Here is a 15,764-nt window from a genome sequence, read left to right as displayed (position 1 = left end):
CTTATGCTTTCTTTCATAGATTTTCTGCATACTTGTAGTTTACTGTTTACCATAATACAGTGTACTCACCTATCTGTTTGTTTGTTCTTGTTTTCCTGTAGACCTGTGTTTTCTAATACTGTGGGCATTAGTCACAAATGGCTACTTAAATTTACGTTCGTATTTAAATATTAAAATTCTATTTTTGTCAGTCATATAAGCCTCATTTCAAATGTTCAAAAGCTATATGCTGCTAATGGCTACCATATTTGAAGAGTGCAAATTAGAATGTTTCTATTACTGCAGAAAATTTCATTAGACAATGCTTCAGTTTCAAACTTCTTGAACACTAAAACTGTACCTATTTAGTATTGCCAGTACCTAACATGGTACGTACTATAAAGATAAGGATTCAGTGCCTATTAAATAAAAACAGTGAAACAACGGAAATGAGGAAGTACGGAAATATGGTAGGTAGCCTACTACTGATATTTCCAAGATTTTTAGATGTTACTCTGAATGGAACTTTTCAATATGAGCTAATTTCCTCTTTTAATTTTTTAAATCACCTAAGTAATAGATACTCATTGCAAAAATGTTGACAGAAATATTAAAATATAGGGCTGGGCTTGTGGCTCATTGGTAGAGTGCTTGCCTGGCACACATGAGGCATTAGGTTTGATCCTCAGCACCACATAAAAATAAAGAAAGAAAATAAAAGTATTGTGTCCATCTACAACTAAAAAATATATTTAATTAAAAAGTATTAAAATATCTTTTTTTAAATACTGAAAAAAAGAATTGTGATTAAAAAAAATACAGTGTGGAAGTTAACCTTCACAACTTTACTCTTTACAGTTTGGAGTATATATTATCTGATCCTTGCTAGTAAATATTTAAATGAGATGTGATTTGTTATCTTTGCTTTTAACAAATATGTATTTTGCAGCTTGTTCATTATACTTACAGATATATTTCCATGCCCCATTTCTTTCCTTGCCTTCTTGTCTAGAAGTTGTCATTAGTTTGAATTTTGTGTTCTATTATTCTTAATTTTATATTATTAGATATGTGTGTTTCCATGTCTATAGGTGCATCCTCCTTTATGTGTGATTATTTTTTGGGAAGTGGTACCCTATATTCCATTGTTTTGAATAGGAAAATTAATAATGATTTTCCAGCCACACAAAATCCTGAACAGTTTCCCTGATATCATTTTAACACTCAACGTATATGACAGTTCACCAAGGATTTCTGCATAATATAAAGCATTTAAGACACAAGTTACCTAATTATTTAACACATACAAATGTGTAGTAGAATGTTTCTATTTAATATGTGAGAGTGTTATGTTATCTCATATACATTAACATTTGTTGTCTTATACCACAAAAAATGGAAGTGTAGTCAGGTGTGGTGCATACTCTCCTATGTATTCCTGGCCTGTAATCCCAGGGAATCAGAAGACCCAGGCAGAAGAATTACAAACTCAAGGCCAGTGTCAGGAATTTAGCGAGAACTTTTAGCTCAGTAATAGAGCACCCCTGGATTCAATCCCCAGTACCCCCATCCCCCAAAAAAGTAAGTAAGTGTAAATAAACAATGAAGTATTCCTTTTCATTTTTTGTAGGTTACTTATGGGAAGGTTTTGTCTCTCAGCAGTTCAGGATGCATGTTATAACTGATACTGTCTTAGAATCATAGTTTTGTGGCATAGTTAACATGAATTTTCTGTGGATACTTTCTAGTATGAGTAAAAACATTAAAGCTTTTTAGAATGTGTGCATGGTATACTAAAGATAAATAATTTTAATAAAATAAACAAGGAGAATATTTTATAAATGAATTCTTAATGGTTGAGGGTTTGTTAGGGTAATCTGGTACCCAGAGAAGAAAGTTGGAGGTTTTAGTCATTGCTGCTATTTGGTATTGGAAAAGGTGAACAATAGTGAGCTGATGAAGAAATAGTTTAGAAAATAAGTACCTGATTCAGTGAACTGGTTCACAGTTTTCTCTGCTCCTGAAATTCTTAAAAACAAATGACTTCACTTAATGTCTCTAGCCAGAAATACTGTAAAGGATTAAAATGTATGACTTCATGTTTTGCTCACTTATAGTAATGCAGGTGCTATAAGGAGGTTGGTCTTATTACATTACATTTTTAAATGTGATGCTTCTGTTCATGTCATGATCATGTTAGTAGCAGCGTAAGTCATTTGACTTAATAAGCTAAATATTTTTTAAATAAAATTTTAGATTTTATTTGGCATTCCTGGCTCCTCTTTTTCCAGTTTTTCTGGCCAATCAAGAATTATCAAGTTAAATGAATCCCCGGTTCCCCATTGTTTGGTTCATTGCTGCATGATGCCTTTCTTCAAATGTGTTATATGTTATGGCACTTTCTTCCTTATCTTCTGAAATCATCAAATGAATTGACTTTTTTTCCCCTCTGAAAAGCAAATTTCAAGACACTTGGTTTATGACACCTTTAGTGTCTTGGTAATTTTTTATACTTTCTCTAGACTGAAAGTAATTTTGCTGAGTATTTAAAACCAACTCACTTATGGTAATAGTTTGATAGCATCATTGTGTGCTCATTGTGGTGCTTTTTGGGAGAATTTAGGCTGTAGACTTTCTATGTGAAGTATTGTTTTCTTTCAGAAAAATAATTTACATGCAGTTAATTTGTTTCAATTATGAACATAAAGTATATGTCATTAAATTGAAAGTTAACATATTAGTACAAATATTTCTGTGAACCAGAGAAAATGTAGAAGTAAGAACTCTTTTTACACAGTCATTGGCCTTGCTTGTATTCTGGGATGATAGCACTTAAGGTGACAATTTAGATGTTGTTGTTAATTTTTTAAATGCCCACTAAAAATAGAACAAGTTGAAAGCAAACCAAAAGTCGTTGAACATGTTTGAAATAAAATCGATGACACAGAATCCCCAGGAACCTAAAAATATAAGCAGATGAGAACTAATAAAAAGACCCATATTTATCAGTTTTTCTGGATTAAAAAAAAAAAAAAAAAGTAAAGGGAAGCCTTGAGATGTCCAATAGACCTAAGGACTGGGAGCACCCAAAGTAATCAGTAGGTATCTACTGATTAGCCACTTTGAAATTGGGATAGATTTTGCCAAGTTCATTAGGTAAAGAGTGTAAAGGGCCCATGGAAAGGCTAGAATGACTGGAGCGGCCTAGCTGCCTGAACTCTTAAGAGTGATCTACCAGTGTTCCCTCCTTAGGAGAATAATCATGTAGAGAAGGACATGCACATCAGAGACATTGGAAGGAGAAGGGCCAGATAAAAATGGGAAAAGGGAACAGAGCCCAAAAAAAGTCTCAGAAATCAAGCCTTCGTGTTTTCAAAACTACATGAAAGCAACAGAAGAGAGAACTTTATGAAGTTAGAGAAATTATATGAAACAAAGCCATAATTTAAAATTTCAAGAGCATTAAATCCACAAGACTTCTTCTAGGAATGTGTTTGGGGATATTCATATTGATCTGATACTTGAAAATATCAGAATTTAAATTTGTGTGTTTGAGACATTTTTTTCCTATAGCAATTAAGTAAACAAAGGTGTTTTCCTAAAAGATTTTTCATTTTACCTTTCATATTTAAATTTAATCTATCTGAAATTGATTTTTGCATGTGGTGTAAGATAAGAATCCATTTTTCCCCCCTATACCTAGAAATCCAATTATGAGCATCATGTATTGATTGTTCTACCTTCCTTGACTAATCAGCAGCGGTGCTAGCTTCCTAACTCTTTTATAAACTCTGTTTCTTTATATTCATGGGTTTGTTCTTCTATCTCTGTTCTGTTACTTTGATGTATTAGTCTATGCCTATACCAATCACAGCTCTTAAACTATAATCCTTTGTTAAATATTGATATCTGTCTCTGTCAATCCTCATCTACATGAATGTCTTGACTTTTCTTGACCTTTTGCTCTATGACACATTTAGAATAGACTTGAAAAAAAACTACCCTCCAGGAAAAAACGGATTGTTTATATGTGAAATTGCACTGACTTTATTTTTATTGGAGATGAATTTATAAGTTCATGATATTCTTTCTATTCATGAATTCATATACTGAGATCATCTATATTTTATCTCAAATTTTTATATTTTTAATGGTAAATTTTCATTCATTTTTGTTGCCCTTTTTTTGGTTAGTAAAAGGTATTTTTTAAGATTATATTTTACACGTGTTCCTGTTAAATTGTAACGCAAGTTACTTTCTAAATTGAATTTTGTAACCATCTGTGTTGCTTAACTTTTTTATTTTTATAATTTATGGAATTTTTGGATGCTTTCATGGAAATAAATATATCATTTGAAAATGACAGTTTCTGAACTTCCTTTGTAATTTTTACGACTTGCATTCCTTTTCTGAATTCATTAGTACCTCTATAAAATTTTGAAAACTGGTCTGGGGTTGTGACTCAGTGGTAGAGCGCTTGCCTAGCGTGTGCGAGGCCCTGGATTCTATCCTCAGTACCATATAAAAATAATTAAAATAAAGGTATGTGTCTAATTACAGCTAAAAAATAAATATTTTTTAAAAAAATGTTGAAAATGGTTAATAGTAATATTTCTCTTATTGTCTTACGAAGAAACTTTAAGTTGTCACCACTAAATATGTTTGATATAGAATTTTTCTGTAAATATATCTTATTAGGGTAAAGAAATTGTTCATAATGCTACATTTATATATATATAAATGTACACACACATATATATATGAGTGTGTATGTGTGTGTGTGTGTGTATGTGTATGTGTATGTGTATTTCCCCACCCCACCCCCGCTGCAGAACTTTTTTTATTTTTAAAATTGTTTACTGTGTGGCCTTTCCCCTTTTGTGATCAGTCTTGGTAGAGATTGATCAGCTTTGGTAGTAATCAAATTTTAGCTTCATGTAGTTATTTTTAAATTTTATTTTTGTTTAGTATTTATCAGTGCTCTTTAATGCTTTCCTTTTGTATAGGGTTTGTTTTACTGCTCTTTAATCCTAAGTGTTTAATTTTCCAAACTGAAATCAAGTTTCCTTTGCCTTTCTGTTGCTGGTTTCTCATGTAATCTCATAATGATTAGAGAATGTGGTTAGTAAAATACCAGTCATTTGTTCATATAATTAAAATGTCTAGGTGCTGAATTTCATTTCCTTCCTTCTAGGTTCAGCAATATATTTGAAAATAAAAATGTAATCTCTATAGTGATTTTTTTCATTACTGTATCCCTATCTGAGAATAATTAGCTGACATTCAGCAAATATTTGTTGGTTGGATAAATCAGTATTTTGTGGGGCATTTTAAATTGTTCTTGAACATTTTAATAATCTAATGTGTTACCAAAAAACATTATATATATATATATATATATATATATATATATATATATATATATATATATAATTTTTGGGTCTCAGCTGAAATTTCATGTCTAAGGGAAATATTTTCTGCTTAGTTCTCTGTTTACATATTCCTCATTGTAATTTTACAGGCTGTGATGGTGTTATTTCTGCTCTTTATTGTTATCTATAATTAAATAGATTTGATGGTTCTTTTTCTTCTCTTCCTTTCTCTCCTTTCTCTCCTTTCCTTCCTTCCTTCCTTCCTTCCTTCCTTCCTTCCTTCCTTCCTTCCCTCCCTCCCTCCCTCCCTTACTCTGCCTACTTTCTTTCCTCACTTCCCTTTCTTTTTCCTTCCTTCCCTTCTTTATGGTATCATTTCCTTTCTAGCTAATGTACTAAAAAATTTTTCTAACTCATTTCTAGTGATAAATTCTTTTAGGTTTTGTGTGTCTGAAAAAGTATTTCTTTATCTCCATTTACAAGAATATTTTTTCTGCATAAGTAATTCAAAATTGGTCATTATTCCTTTGGAACTTTAAAGATGTGCTCCAATGTCTCCTGACTTATTTCTAACAAAAAAATCTGTTGTTATTTTATCTTTAGTCTTCTGTACATAATGAGTCATTTTCTCTGACTACTATTAAGATTTGCTTTAAAATTTTTAAGTTTAAAATTTTTTAAATGCGATACTTTTTTTTGATGTGTGATTTTGATTGTGATGTGTCTTGGTATAATTTTTTCATGACTCTAGTGTGGGGTTTTTGAAATTGTGACTTTATAATTTTTATCAAATTTGAAGACTTTTATAGTTCTTTATTTCTTTGAATATTTTTTCTGTATTGGCTGTCCTTTGGGGATTCCAATTACACATTAGACAGCCCTGAGGTTGTTCCCCATCTTACTGTCATTGTGTTCATTTTCCCTCTATTTTTTTTTTTTTTTGGCGGGGGGTGGTTGGATTCTGGGTATTGAACTCAGGGGCACTCAACCACTGAGCCACATCCCCAGCTCTATTTTGTTTTTTATTTAGAGATAGGATCTCACTGAATTGCTTAACACCTTTGCCATTGCTGAGACTGGCTTTGAACTTGTGATCCTCCTGCCTCAGCCTTCTGAGCTGCTGGATTACCGGCGTGCACCACCACACCTGGCTTCTCTACATGTTTTATTTAGGGTAGTCTTTTTTTTTCCTTTGGCGGTGTGAGATTGAACCCAGGGCCTTGTGCATGTAAGGCAGGCACTCAACCAACTGAACTGTATCCCCAGCCCTAGTGTAGTCTTTTATTATGCTTTCAAGTTCACTAAGCTGTTTTCAGGATGCCAGTCTACTTTTGTATATGAAATGTAATTAAAACTTTTGTTGTTATCTGTGTCATTTCTATCACTAAAGACTATGCCTGTTTCTCTTGATTTTTGGGTTTTTGTTATTTTTTTCCTAACTATTAGCTGTTATATTTTATTACTTCTTTGTATGCTTGGTTATTTTTGCTTGGGTACCAGTCCTTGGTAATTTTATTCTATTGGTTGTTTATGTTTTGTACTGTTGTTACAGTTCTTTAGATTTCATTGAGTTGTAGTTAAGAAACTTAGAAAGCATTTGATTCTTTTGGGACTTCCTTTTTAAAAAACTTTTATTAAATAGAACCACAGTAGTTTTTAGTTTAGGACTAATTTTCCTCCAGATATGGACCTAGTACTTTTCTAAGTACTTTATCCAGTACCCAGTGAATTATGTTTTTCTACTTTAGTTGGTAGTAACTTTAACTAATTTTCAGCCCTGTGTTAACTTGTATGATTGATTCCTCTGTTCTTTTGAGTCGGTTCTTTTGCCAGCTTGAGATAATTCTCTCATAATGCATGTACTAAGCAGTACTGGCTCAAGACTCCAGAAACCCTCTCCAAATCTCTAGAGTGCTTTGTCTGTAATTCTATTCTAATTCTCTAGCCGGCTTACTCTAGCTGCCTTCAACTACCCTGACTCTCAGCTCCACTTCTTCAATTTATAGAAGTTTTTGTGCTCCACCTACCCAGGCTTTTTCTCCCTTCATTGCAGCCTGAAAACTCTTTCAGTCTCTAAACAGTCTGTCTGAAAACCAGGGTTTAGTAATCTTTGTTCCCTTTTGGGGGAAGGGTGTTCTACTCTTACTCTTAGTTAGAAGTGGAAGCTACTTTGTTTTATAAAATTTTAAGGTGAGAATCACATTCCAATATAGAGAAAAAGCTTTTGTTCAGTATTCAGTCAAGGTTTGGATATTTTCTGTTGTTTATGTAATATACAAAAATATCAGACCTGATCTTAGCACCAAAGGTCATTTGGAAAGAAATAGAAAACAGTATAGATCATTAAATAAAGTTCGAATTATAATAGAGACATTACAGCCCTGATTTCATTTGGAATAAAGCAAAAAATTATACCATTTACTTTGAATTTCCTCCTTCTAAGATTTCCTCAAATCTACAGGCCTATAAATTCAGTGGCCAAAACATTGGACCATATCACTTGAATCCCCTCCTTCAAAATTCCCTCAGATTTGTAGGCCTGCCTGTAAATTCAGTGGTCATTCATCATCTCATCTAAGGTAATAATTTTATTAATTAATATTTCTTATTTAAAAAATCTGTTATACAGCATAGAATAGGATATTACCTATTATTTAATCTGGCTCAGTAAATTGAACACAGTATAGTAAAATGCTAATGAAAATAGGAAAGTATGTTTTCAAGGGTATAAAAAGGTAAGGAAATTGCTAGGAGAGAGCCTTGTGGCTTATGATAGTTTAAATCCTTTATGTCAGGATAAATGTACTATGGTAAAGCTAGGAAAATGTGGTTGTTAGTCAAGACCCCTGAGTTCGAGTCATTGTTCTCACCTTCTGACCTACCACTTTGGGCCAGTTATAGACAATCTTTGAAAAGCTGTGTTTTTAATTAAGAGAATGAGATTGTTTAAAGATGATTTATTTACTTTCGGAAAATATTTCAGTTAAAAAATATAGAAGGAATAAGGAAAATAGAAAATCACCGTTAGAATACCGTAGTAATAGGTGTTGCAAGCAATATCCATGGATGAGTGTTATAATTAGGGGGCAAAAATTTAACGACAGATAGACTGCATGCTCTCAGAGTACTTCTTCAAAACATTATTTTAAAAGAGAAAAAAATAGCAATGTTGAGAAAATTAGCAAATGTATCACCTTAACCAACATCCAGGTAACATTACCTGTAACAAGAAATGTTAATATCATGTGCTCACGTATTGGAGTCTATTGATTTTATATGATGCATGTAAGAAGGGCATGCCTGTGTGGTGACGTGCCATTAAAAATGGATAACTTCAGTCTTGTTATGGGAAAACATCAGACAAATCACAATTGGGGGACATTCTACAATGTATTTGACATGACCTCGATGTTGTGAAAGACAAGGAAGTACTTGAGTAAAAAGTCTCAGGTTGGAGAGGACAAAGGAAATGACACTAAATATAAGTGGTCGGTGAAAGGGCTAATTTTAAATAGACGGGGAAATATAGACAGGGAAATTCTTACTGAGATGATTCCCTTGATACCTGAAGTGAGTGAGATAGAGTAGAAAGCCATATGGGTATATGTCTAGGGAAAGAATACTTCTAGAGGATACAGCAAATACAGAGACCTGGAGACAGGAATATACCCCCGTGTTTGATGATCAACAAGAAAACCAGTGTGGTTGGAGTACTGTAAGAGAAGGGGAGAATTAGAGGTAACAAAGGGTAAGGTCAGTAAGGTCTTTGAGACATTGGTAATGGTGCAGTAAGCCATTGTAAGTGTGTTTTTGCCTCTGTTTCCTTTTATTTGTGATGTTTCACTATTCTGAACATCAAATGGATAAAGTATGTAAAAGTCTAAAGTGTAATATTTAGCATCTAGCACTTTTGGTAGTAGATGCTCAATAAATGTTTTTGAGAATTGATTTATATGGTAAGATGTTTAGACATGTTTTAAAAGAAAGTCCCATGTTTCCTTGCTGAAAATACTTTTCAATTTTGACTGCTTCGTATACATAACCAGGATTCTGGTACACCAGTGTATTTTTAAAATGTAAACATTTTAAAATAATATGTCACTTTCGATAATATCTATTTATGCTATTGAGTTGATATTGTCTTGAAATAAGCATCTATTAGTTTTAGTATTTATAATAGAATTTGTTTTTCTATGAATCAAAATATTTACTTTTTATATTATTAAACAAGGTTTATGTTTTTATAACTGATTAGGATTGGGGGATGTAGCTCAGTGGTAGAACACCTTTTTAGTGGGTATAAGGCCCTGGATTTGATCCCCATCACTGCCACAGAGAGTGATGGAGAATAACTTGGATATTTCATTCAAATCCTATATTCAGATTTTAAAAACCTTTCTTTGAATTTTTTTATCATTTAGTTTGATTCAAATGCCCCTCTATCGAATGGTCTTTATTTGTTTTTATCAGTGTAGAGCACTTAAGAAATTAATTTCTTCCCAATAAATATACTTCATAAAAAGTTATCTATTTTTTTAAAAGTTCACTTGTCCGTTTTTAGAAAACATATCCTATGTGGTCGCTTTTTGCTGGATGATGGTGTTAAAATGTATGCAAATCTTAAATTTAATGTTGAGTACTTAGGAGAACAAGAGACTATTTAAAGAGTGGATAGGCAGAATAATTGAACAGTTGTCTTAATACGTTTTCATGATGGCCAGGTAAGCCTATCCTTGCGTTTTGAAAAAGTGTGCAAGTTTATAGAGAGAGCCACCTTTAAAAAAAATTTTTTTTATTAGTACTTTGAATTGGTCTGCAAGGTGATATCGGGGTTGGGTAATAATGAGAAGTGAACAGGGAGTCATAATGTTGAAACTGGACATTCAGATCTTTATAGCATGATTTCCTTATTTTTCAAAGAGCAGAAGAATCCCATCGTTTATCATGTTCTGGTTGGACTCCTTTCTTATCGTTTGCTGGAGTTTGAACTTCAGAGCTATGGTGTCAACCCTGCTGTAATATCTCAGGGGAGCTCCTAGTGTGGGGCTGGTGCCATGGCTCACCCTCCAACCTTTCCTTCTTCACTTCAGCCTCCAGCTCTGAGCTTTCCAATCCCCAGAGTAGCAAATGTTGAAAGAAGTTGCACAGGTAAGTATGTGGCGGGAAAAGCTGGGGGAAACAATGCTACTGTTATCAATATTTGAGGGTGGATATCGGGCCATTTTACCAGTGAGCCAATCTTGTTAGTTTAGAAATAATAATGTATTTTAAAAATTTTTCTTCATAAAACTGTCTCATAAATTATTATATAAAAATCTAGTGCTGCAAGAAATAGTTTTAATTTTTGTTAATATGCAATAGGAAAAAAACTTACACTGAGTAAACCATTAATACTATAATACAGAAAAAGATTGTTAGATTTAAAAAACAAAAAGAGTATAACAGAACCAGAAAACTCATGTTCCAGAAAAGAAGCTAAGAAAATTAACTAGGAAAAGCATAAATCCATAGATTACAATTCTGTCTTATAAAATGAGGTCCTGGAAGGTGGCATTTTATTTTCCTTCTACTAGCTTTAAACATGCTGTGTTTTTTCCAGAGGTATTAGGTGACTGTGTTTTAAAATCTCTACAGGAATAGATATTTCAGACATCTTTTTTTTTTTTTTTAAGTTTTGACAAGATAACTGGGGCATGTCTACCAATCTCTAGGCTTGAAGTTATCAAAACTTAGTATAGATGCAGTGAAGACACAGACGGTACAGTGAATACCCGTTGAATGAGAGAATACATTTACCAAATCCTCTGTTTATGTGAGAGAGACAGAGAGAAAAGGTGGGGAGGGTGCCAACGCTCTGGAATTTATTGATTTCTACCTGTACAAAAAATACTAGCATTACAGATTTTTTTCCCTGAAGTCATGATTTTTAAAAATAATTTTATGGTAATATAGACTGGGTCTTCACTACCTTACTTATTGTTACTATATTTGAGGCTCTTGCTTCTCAGAAAGCTTTTAAAATTGAGTTTTTTAGCTCTCCCAGATCCAGTCCATGTAATTTATATTCATAGTCCATGTAATTTATATTCATGCTTTGTAGATTTTGTTCATACAAGAAGACATTTGGAATTGAACACAAATAAAACAGATTGTTAATATGGCCTGTGATTACTAAGATTTCTTCAGAGTGTATGAGATTGGAACACCAAGTATCTAGCATTTAGAGTTTAGAAACAGGACCTCAAAAGATAGAATTCTCAATAGTTCCGTGTTTCTAACTCTTTAAATTGTGGCATTTTAAATTTTACTGACAGCCTTGTAGAAATATATAACCCTCAGCAAAGTGGACTGTAGATCCATTTTTTAAATCTATATTCTAAATCTCTCTTCTTTCCTTTTTTTTTTTTTAAGACTGATCCTTCTTTTAAAGATTGATTTAAAAAATGTACATCATTAGAATATTTCCTTTATGCTTAGAGGATTTGTTTATATTTTAAACTTACAGAGTTGTCTACTGTTACATGTCCTTCCACTTGGGTTTTATAATTTTGCATTCTAATATATATAAGAAGAAAATACTACATTAATTTTAGTCTCTAGTATTAGTTTTCAACTCTTATTTCTGTTTTATTATAAATACTAGTTATAGTTGATTATTTAGTTGGTATATGATTATGTATTTTTTTCCCCCTGTGGATTAGCACTTTTTGGTGTTTATAACTTTGTTAAAATGGTGCACTTACCTTTTAAAGCTTATATGTTGGTGATTCAAATTTCATTCTGAATAAGTCTTACTGGTTTGGAGAAACCACAAAATCTGTATTTTCAAGTTGAAGCATGTGTTAACAAACCTTCCAGATCAAAATCAGATTGATAGGGAGCACTTATAGAATTTTGGTAACACTGTTCAGAGGATTTGTGAATTTTGGGGGTGCATATTAAGGGATATGATGTACATAGTTTTAAGGAGTATCATTTGAGCAAACAGTTTCAGACATCAGATTGCAGTTTTTGTATTAGCAAGAGTGATGTCTCTTATCTTTCTGTCTCCCTCGCCCTCTCCTATCTCTTTGACACAGGCCACCGTGTTTTCTTGGATGAGCCTTCCAGAAATGTATAAAATATTTCTGTAACCCTTGGAGAGGACTCTACCAGGATACTTACCTACTCTCCAAAGTAATGATTGTGTTTTTCCAAAGTCATGTTTCCTGTATGTCTACCTGTTAACTGCTTTCTGTTATTATTCAAGATGGCTTTTATTGCTTATTTATTGGGCATTCTGCATTTTCTCTAACTTTGGCATGCATTACTTTTATTTGTTTTTATGTTATTTGATTTTGTGAATTAAAAAATTCTATATTTAAAATTTCTCTTAGCATCTTAATACTTTTCTTGGTCCATTCTAAGCAGTCATGAAATATTCATTATATATTTATCATATTAGAAATATCAGACTCCACAATATTCTGGAACCAGGAAGACTTTTGAGTAATATCCTTCTTTGTGAAAAGAGAGAAATCATTTGTTCTTTTTCTAAAAATTTCCATGTGTTTAAGATCTTTGTTCTCTAAGAAGCTAGATTTTTTTTTTCAGTGCTATTTGTTGCCCTTTTTCTCCTTTTCTTGAATCCATTTCCTTCCTTCTGTCCTTCTGTCCTTCCTTTCTTTTTTTTAAGTTTTTTAAAGGAAGAATTATTTAAATACCGTGAATCAGAATAGGCAGCTCAAAATTCTACTACAAAGTGTTAAAAATTCCTACAATTTTCAGGTTGAATATAAGATTTGATATAGGCATATTCTAGTTCGATACAATTTGGGCAATGATGAAAATACTAGTTAGATATTATGGCTCCTCATGAGTAGTTTGAAATGTTAATGTTATTACCTCTTGGTAAAGTTAGGTAAATATTATTACATTGCTGTGATTTTTAATTAGTTTCTGCTTACTTTGTAGACAAGAGAAAACTTATGCAGGTATAATAAGAAAGTATTGATACTGAATATAGAATTGGAAGGGACAGTAAAAAGTTAAATTCTATAGTAGCAATCAAAATAAGTTACTAAAATATTTCTATTTGGAGAACAGAACTTTTTCCCCTTCTTCTCAGGCCAAGTATAACTTGCAGTTGGCACTCTATCCTTTATAATGCAAAGTGAGTGCAAACTCTTGTAGCTTGAAGGGAAAATTTGGTGCCTCTGAAGAAGTGGAAAGATATTTTCACTGTTGTAAGAAAATTGGTTTTATGATGCGACTCCTTTTAGCAATAAAACCCCTTCCTACATTAGAGAGAGAATCCACAAGAAAAAGTTATTATTAGGGATATGTTCTCTTTTCCAGATGTATCTAGTTTCTAGATGTATCTAACATATTTAATAATAAAATATTCACATTAATAGCTTTATAACAAAATTTAGAATTTTCTTATAATCATCCTAATTCTAGTGGAGAATTAAATTATGCTCACTATATTTAGAAAGTACTTAAAAGTGTTTAGTTCTTTTAGAATGTGAAAATAGGATATATGTAATTTTTATTTCCACTTACTTGCAGCCTTCCTGACTTTTTTTTTTTTGTTTGGAGATGCCAGGACTCGAACCCAGGGCTTCACACATGCTAAGCATGTGCTCTACCACCAAGCTAAACCTCACTCAGTCCAATAATTACTTTTTAGTTGATGGAATAGTACTCTTTCTTTTAAACATAATTTTATTATAAAATAGATAGTCTTATAGAGACTGGCTTTTGTCTTACATGCCTGTAGTGAATCAACCAGACCATTCTCTTTATTATTTGTCTTATTGACAAACATACAAATACTTGATTGTGGCATACCCTACTTACTATCATTCACCACAAAACAAATGTTAATTAATTTATGTATATATTATCAGATACATAAAATCTTGGGCAAGTTACCTAACTTATCCGGTCCTTAGTTTTCTCTGCTACAAAACAGATATAATAGTTCTTCTTACCTCATAGCATTAGGATAATTACATGAATAAATTTAAAGCACTTGGAATATTGCCTGGCATATGGGCAATAAAGTAATTTTTATTGTATAATTACAGTTGTGATAAAGTATTCTCAATGACTATGTAAAACAGGAGTTCTGACTTAGTGTACAAGTTTCAAAAAGAATGAGAGAAAGAGCATTTGAAGTAGAAGCATCACTGGATGCAAAAGCCCTGAGGTGAAAAAGAACTTGTGTTCCAGTAACTAAGCGTGTTCCAAAAGATTAGTGGTTTCAGGGACCTGTGAAGAGAGATATCAGAGTGAGTATAAGGTTTGTTGATTTGGGAAAGCTATTGGGCAATTTTGATCAGAAGATCCATGAAGATAAGAAAATTTTACTTAAAAACAAAACAAAACAACACTTTAGATGATGTGAGAGAGTAGATGTAAGAGGAATAAATAATAGATTAATAAAGACCTATTTACCCCTGTATCAAAATAAAAAATAGAAAGGGCTTGGGGTGTGACTCAGTGGTTGAACAGCCCTGGGTTTAATTCCTGGTACCAAAACACACACACACACACACACACAAGACCTATTTGTAGACTGTTGGCATGGCAAGTAAATGACAAATAGAGAAAGATACAGATAATTTAATTGAATATTTAGAATTTTATCAACTTGGGTTAATTGTTGAAGATTATAAAGGTTGCAATAAAGGGTTAATAGAAGTCTGTTTGTCATCTAGTTTTTTGTAACTGACTTCCTTGTCTGCCCTCTTAGCATTGAGATTTTGCCTACTTTTCTTCTACATGCCTTTGTGTTGGCCTTATTCAAAGTTTTGGTGTTTCGTGGACTTTCTATCACTTCTGAGTCCTTGCATATGTTTTCTCTTTTACCAAAGTTTGCTCCCTCCTCCCACTTCACACTTTTTTTTTTTTTAAATCAACCAAGGGTTTGTCCCAACCTTATTTCTTTTTATAATACAACCTTTCTGTTTTCCTCAGAGTTAAATGTTCCCTTAATTTGAGTTCTCAAAGCACTGATAGAAATTTTTTCATTGTAATTGGTTGTTTATGGGTTTGTCTCCTGCCTAGCTTGTACTTGTTCGAGACTAGGCCTGTTATTTAGCCTTTGTCTTTATCAACACAAATTTTCACAAAATCTCTGTAGTAAACTCACAATGTTTATTGAAATATGAAAGGACATTAGTCAAGAGTTTAAAAAATACTAGTCCAGAACTAAAACTAAAATGAAGATAGGAAGAATGACAAAAACAGACAAATGTGAAATCTATGAAAAAAGAATTCTACTTGGTAGATAAACAGAACAAAGTCACTCTGCAAATTAGACTTAAGTGTTTCTGACAGTTTACTAAATTAGACTTTCTAAGTAGGAAAGCTTAGCAGCACTTTAAAGTATGCTGCTAAAACCTTGAGTTTAGACTGGGGAGTTAG

The 15,764-nt window shown here is 32.4% G+C and overlaps 1 protein-coding gene across 5 annotated transcripts in view; it reads left to right on the top strand.

Moving 5' to 3' along the window:
- The window catches only part of Cnot2 (CCR4-NOT transcription complex subunit 2), a 100,837-nt gene that overhangs the window by 37,620 nt on the left and 47,453 nt on the right, over positions 1-15,764 (top strand). Inside the window, exon 3 of one of the 5 annotated variants that reach the window (XM_027923461.3) lies at positions 10,442-10,499. The exons of 3 other annotated variants lie outside the window; for them this stretch is intronic. In XM_027923461.3, coding sequence (XP_027779262.1) covers positions 10,479-10,499 — 21 coding nt within the window. In that variant the 5' untranslated portion in view covers positions 10,442-10,478. Of the gene's footprint in view, positions 1-10,441; positions 10,500-12,445; positions 12,528-15,764 lie in introns of those variants that run through there. One more of the 5 variants, XM_071609683.1, reaches the window with a different exon arrangement.

Source organism: Marmota flaviventris, chromosome 3, assembly GCF_047511675.1.
Source record: "Marmota flaviventris isolate mMarFla1 chromosome 3, mMarFla1.hap1, whole genome shotgun sequence".
Taxonomy (NCBI): domain Eukaryota; kingdom Metazoa; phylum Chordata; class Mammalia; order Rodentia; family Sciuridae; genus Marmota; species Marmota flaviventris.
This window is presented reverse-complemented; position numbering and strand designations above follow the sequence as displayed.